General features: G+C 65.7%; 1 protein-coding gene across 1 annotated transcript; it reads right to left on the bottom strand.

Moving 5' to 3' along the window:
• Positions 1-1,653: 1,653 nt before the first annotated feature.
• EMIHUDRAFT_248417 (hypothetical protein) lies at positions 1,654-2,151 on the bottom strand (the record flags this gene model as incomplete). The annotated part of the gene is made up of 2 exons (XM_005762724.1): positions 1,654-1,800; positions 1,876-2,151. 2 exons carry the CDS (start codon positions 2,149-2,151, stop codon positions 1,654-1,656), a joined length of 423 nt encoding a protein of 140 aa, XP_005762781.1.
• Positions 2,152-5,036: the final 2,885 nt, after the last annotated feature.

Here is a 5,036-nt window from a genome sequence, read left to right as displayed (position 1 = left end):
GAGCCGAGCGCGCGGAATCGATGATGGCGAGCCGGCCATGGGCCCGGGCGAAGGACCTGGCTCGAAAACGCGAGCAGAGGCGGACGTGTGGGGTCATGGCGAGTGTAGGGCGAGAAAGACACATGTGGGCAGAGAGGAGTTTCAACACAAACATCTCGCCTGGGTAGGCGCCCTCCTGGCCCAGGCCCATCAGTAGCAAGCCTAACCCGTCCCAGACCGCACTTACCTTGGGTCGGCAAGCTCACACCGGCTCGTGATGCCACGGAGAGGGCTCGAGATTGTCTCCGGTGGACCCCATCCGAGGCGATTGCGAGGGCTTTCCGGAGGCCAACACCGGCGCCACCGACCGTGAAATGTCCCGACCCGCAGCCCTCATGCACCAGGCCCAAGGATTCAGTCATAATATGTAGGCCTTGTCTCCCGAAGTTTTGAGCAATAGCCGCAAATAGTACTTTTCGGCAGTTCATCGCGACACGTCCAGGTGCCGATGAAGCGGCTTCCCAGCTCACCACCTCGCCTTCTCTGTCGCCCTCCTGGCCCAGGCTCATCAGTACCAAGTCTGAGCTGTCCCAAACCGTCCTTATTTTGGGTGATGAAGCCCACTCTGGCTCATACCACGGCTCTTACGGCCTCACTCACGCCCGTTTCACCCACAGACACCGCCGGCACGCACTCCCACTTCACACATGCTCAAACACAACCCCACCAAAGCACAGCCCTGATCAGAATGGGCAAGGGCTACCACTTGGTGGCCCTGGTAGCCTCTGGATCGTCACTGCACTCGGCTCCTCTGCAGCGGTCTCGGCTCTCGCCACGACAGCACGCCGACGGCAAGCTTTGAGATCCGTCTGGTGGACCTGCTGTGGCCAAAGCCGCCCCTCACATGCAGCTCGCACCAGACCTCGACACTGGGCCCGCTCAGCTTGGTCGTGGCGGCGTGTGTGAAGGATGCGCGGCCGAGCCGCTGGCGCTGCTACAGCGGCGCGAGAAGCAGGCAGCGGCGCGACACCCGGTCGGTCGAGTCTGGCCGTTCTCTCGACGCCGGCCGGCCAGGGTGGCGGCCTGTGGCCGGCTGGTGGGCGGAGAGCAGCCCCAACCGGCGTGGGGGTGCTCAGGAGGCAGCGGCGGCCAAGTGTGCACACTTGCTCAAAGGCGAAAGGGGGCGTGGAGTGGGCCTTTAAGGTTCCCCGGGCCAGTTGGGGGGGGCAAACCCTGCCCGGCCCCTAGGACCCCAGGTAAGGCCCAGGTGTGGCCTAGGGCATCAGAAGGGACCAAGAGGAGTCCAGTCTGAGCCATAGAGCCCATGTCTTTGCCCCCGAAGGTCGCGTTCAAATGCCCGGAACGGACGTCACAGTGGTGTCCGGCCGGCGCGATCACCGAGCTGTGACGCTCAGGGAAGCCTGATGAGGTGCTGGTTTCTTTGCCCAGGGCTGGCCTACGGCCCGTGCTGGATCAGCTGAGCAAGGTTTGGGGAGAATCCTATAGACAGATCTTCAGATATTTTGACGGATGACCGAAAATGGGCAAAAACGGGGTGATTTTGGTCATCCGTCAAAATATCTGAAGATCTGTCTATAGGATTCTCCCCAAACCTTGCTCAGCTGATCCAGCACGGGCCGTAGGCCAGCCCTGGGCAAAGAAACCAGCACCTCATCAGGCTTCCCTGAGCGTCACAGCTCGGTGATCGCGCCGGCCGGACACCACTGTGACGTCCGTTCCGGGCATTTGAACGCGACCCTCGAGGGCGAAGACATTGGCTCTATGGCTCAGACTGGACTCCTCTTGGTCCCTTCTGATGCCCTAGGCCACACCTGGGCCTTACCTGGGGTCCTAGGGGCCGGGCAGGGTTTGCCCCCCGAAAGTGGCCCGGGGAACCTTAAGATGAGGTAAACAGCAATAGATCCGGGTGTAGTGCCGGATCAGTTCCTGGAGCCAGGGGGACCGATTCGCGCTTGCCAAGGGACCAATTGCTGGAAGCCCGCGCAGCCTGCGCTCCGGCCGGCAGAGGGCTTGCGACCCGTGGCAGGGTGACAGCCCGCCGGTGGGCGAGCCAAACTCTGGCGGAGGCAGCCCGCTCAGCCCCAGGCGCCCCTCGAACCGGAGGGTGGTCTGCCGCCGCTGCGCGTTGGGCGCGCAGAGGGCGGGAGACATCAGCTTCGCGCCACAGGTGACCTGGGGGACCGATTCTCGGCAAGTTGGCAGGACGGGCACTGTGAAGGATCGATTGCTGTACAACGAGGGACCAATTCCGTGAGGGCTGGGTATCGATTAGGCCGCTTGAGGGCCGGATCTATTGCTGTTTACCTCATCTTAAAATAGAGACCCGACGGTAGAATCCTGGGAATAGGACAAGCGGCGTGGCGTGGAGCGGTTGAGAATCCCTCCGGGCCCCTCTGCGCCAGGGAGGCGTTGTTGGAGGCTAGGACGCAACGACGCAACACGCAAGCGTCCGTCGCCCTTTTCAAACTCGGTCGGGGCCTACTCGCACTCCGCTACGCTCCGACGAATTTGGAGGGCTTAAAGTTGAAGGAGAAGGTGTTTGTTTCTCCAAAAGGGTTAAGAATTCAACAAAAACGAATCTCTCGCCACAGCACACTAGGTTCGAAGGGGTCAGAAAGAAGGCGAAGTCCATGTCGGCCGAGAAGTTGTAGCTTACTGGGAGAGAACACAATTCCTCCTCTCTTTTCTCTCTCAAGTTGTACGAGCGCAGCGCACTATGAGCGCATGCATGGACAATCTGAGCAACCTCACCTGCAGCCGTGTGCACAGCCTCGGTCAATGCACCTCGCCTGCTGCAAAGTGGGACTGTAGTCAGAAATGCAGTGGCGAGCTGGGCAGGTGCAACAGCCACGATGCTCTGCGTGCACGCGTGTTCGTGACGGGAGTGCACGGCCTAGGAAACAATCTCTTTCAGATTGCTGTCGCGATCTGGTACGCCGAAACGTGGTCGGGGTCACTATTAGAGCTCTCCGTCACGGAGCCTTCGCTCCGGGAGTCCCGGGCTGCGAAGTACCAAAGAGGCAGCGCGATCGCGATCATCACCGGCAGCACCAGCGGCGAAAGCGACACGAAGACGGAGAGGCAAGGGAAGAGGTCCCAGGCAAGAGCAGCCACCGCAAAAGCCGAGCTGCCAAAGCCAAGCAGCCCCAGGGCGAAGCGCCGCCGCATGGAGGGGCTCCACCCCCGCCACGCCCGCCACCCCCCTCCCACCCCCCCCCGGTCGGGCGGACGGACGGACGGACGTCGGATTCCGACGCTCCAGTCTACGCCCTTACTCCAGAGGTCCCGTGCAACGGAAGCCCAGTACGGCAAACTCACGGCGATCAACACCGTGAGCGATGCTCCGAATGGCACTTCGTTTGCGACATAGTCGAGCCATGCGGCCGCCCCAACGTACAGAATCAGCCGTGTCAACACCGGCAAAGACTCACGCACGTGGCGGCGGAGGTGCAACCTCGTGTAGGCCCTCGGCCCGACGAGAACGCCGTCGGGCGAGGCTCGCTGCTTCACGGTGGTTATGACGATGCCAACGTGCAAGAGCGAGATCGGGGCGACGATGACGAGCCAATCGATGCGTGCCGCACGCGACCACACTTTCACCGCCACGAGTGTGAGAGAGACGCCGAGGCAGAGATACCAGGCCGCAAGAGAGATGTATCGCAGCCGGCGTGACCCAGGCGGCGCTCCGTTGTCGACATCTCCAGGCGGGCTTGAGGGAAGATCTCTTGCCGGAATTTGTTTCGCCAACCAGGCCGAGGCGTACGCGAAACCGTGCGCCAGCAACACCGAAAGCCAGTAGGTCTCGGGCTCGCAAGGAGGGTCCAACGGGCGAGCTTTTAGCACGTTTGGCGGCGAGATTGGCGGCGACGACGCCAGATCGATGAGGGGAGAGGGGGGAGGCGAGGACGGCGGCGAGGGCGGGGGCGGGGAGGGCGGCGGCGGAGAGGGCGGTGGCGACAGCGGCAGAGGCGAGGGCGGCGGCGACGGAAGTGGAGGCGAAGGCGGCGGCGGCGGGGTCGGGGCCTTGCCCGGCGGGAAGGGCGGCGGCGTGGGCGCCTTGCCGGGCGGGATGGGCGGCGGAGTCGGGGCGAGGCCGGGCGGGAAGGGCGGCGACGGCGGCGGCGTGGGCGCCTTGCCGGGCGGGGTGGGTGGCGGCGACGGCGGCGGGGTCGGGGCCTTGCCCGGCGGGAAGGGCGGCGGGGTCGGGGCCTTGCCCGGCGGGAAGGGCGGCGGGGTCGGGGCGAGGCCGGGCGGGAAGGGCGGCGACGGCGGCGGCGTGGGCGCCTTGCCGGGCGGGGTTGGTGGCGGCGACGGCGGCGGGGTCGGGGCCTTGCCCGGCGGGAAGGGCGGCGGCGTGGGCGACGCAGCCTCCTCCGTATGCGAGTCGGCTGCCTCACGGCACGTGCCAAGATTGCTCTCTCCGCCACCGCAGCAGTCGAGCACACACTCGCTGTACGCCTCGCACCCGAGACCCGCGCACGCGCCCTCCGCCGCATCCAGCGGCACGCCCGTCGCGTTGCACGTCTCCTCGATCGTCGGCGGGTCGCACGGAGAGCGCGACGCCGCGCCGCTCCCCGGGCAGAAGGCGTCCAGTGCACTGCGCTGCTCAGCACTGAAGAGCGACGACGCGTTCGACACCGCCGCGCACCCGTCCTCCTCGCAGCTCGGGGCCCCCGCGCAGCGCGTCACGCACTGACCCGTTGCGTTGGCCCAGCTCGCCAGCACAGCGGGCGCGTGCACGTATGCGCTCAGCCGGTAGCCGCCCCACACTCGGTACGTAAAGCCGCCCCACACGCTCTCGACGCGCCACCGCCTGCGCCCGGCCGCACCCACGCGCAGCAGCCGCAGAGACCCCGCGCCGCCGACCTCCACCGGCGCGTTGCCCGCACCCTCGAGCGCGTATGCGACCGTCTGCCCGTCGGGAGACGCCACCTGCAGCCCCGGCGCATCGCCAAAGAGCAGCACGCTCACCACGTGCTCGCCCACGCGCGCCGCAAGCGCGATATTGCCCGCAACGGCCGAGGTGGGCGAAAGCG

The sequence above is a fragment of the Emiliania huxleyi genome, assembly GCF_000372725.1.
Source record: "Emiliania huxleyi CCMP1516 unplaced genomic scaffold EMIHUscaffold_665, whole genome shotgun sequence".
In the NCBI taxonomy this organism is placed as follows: Eukaryota; Haptophyta; order Isochrysidales; family Noelaerhabdaceae; genus Emiliania; species Emiliania huxleyi.
This window is presented reverse-complemented; position numbering and strand designations above follow the sequence as displayed.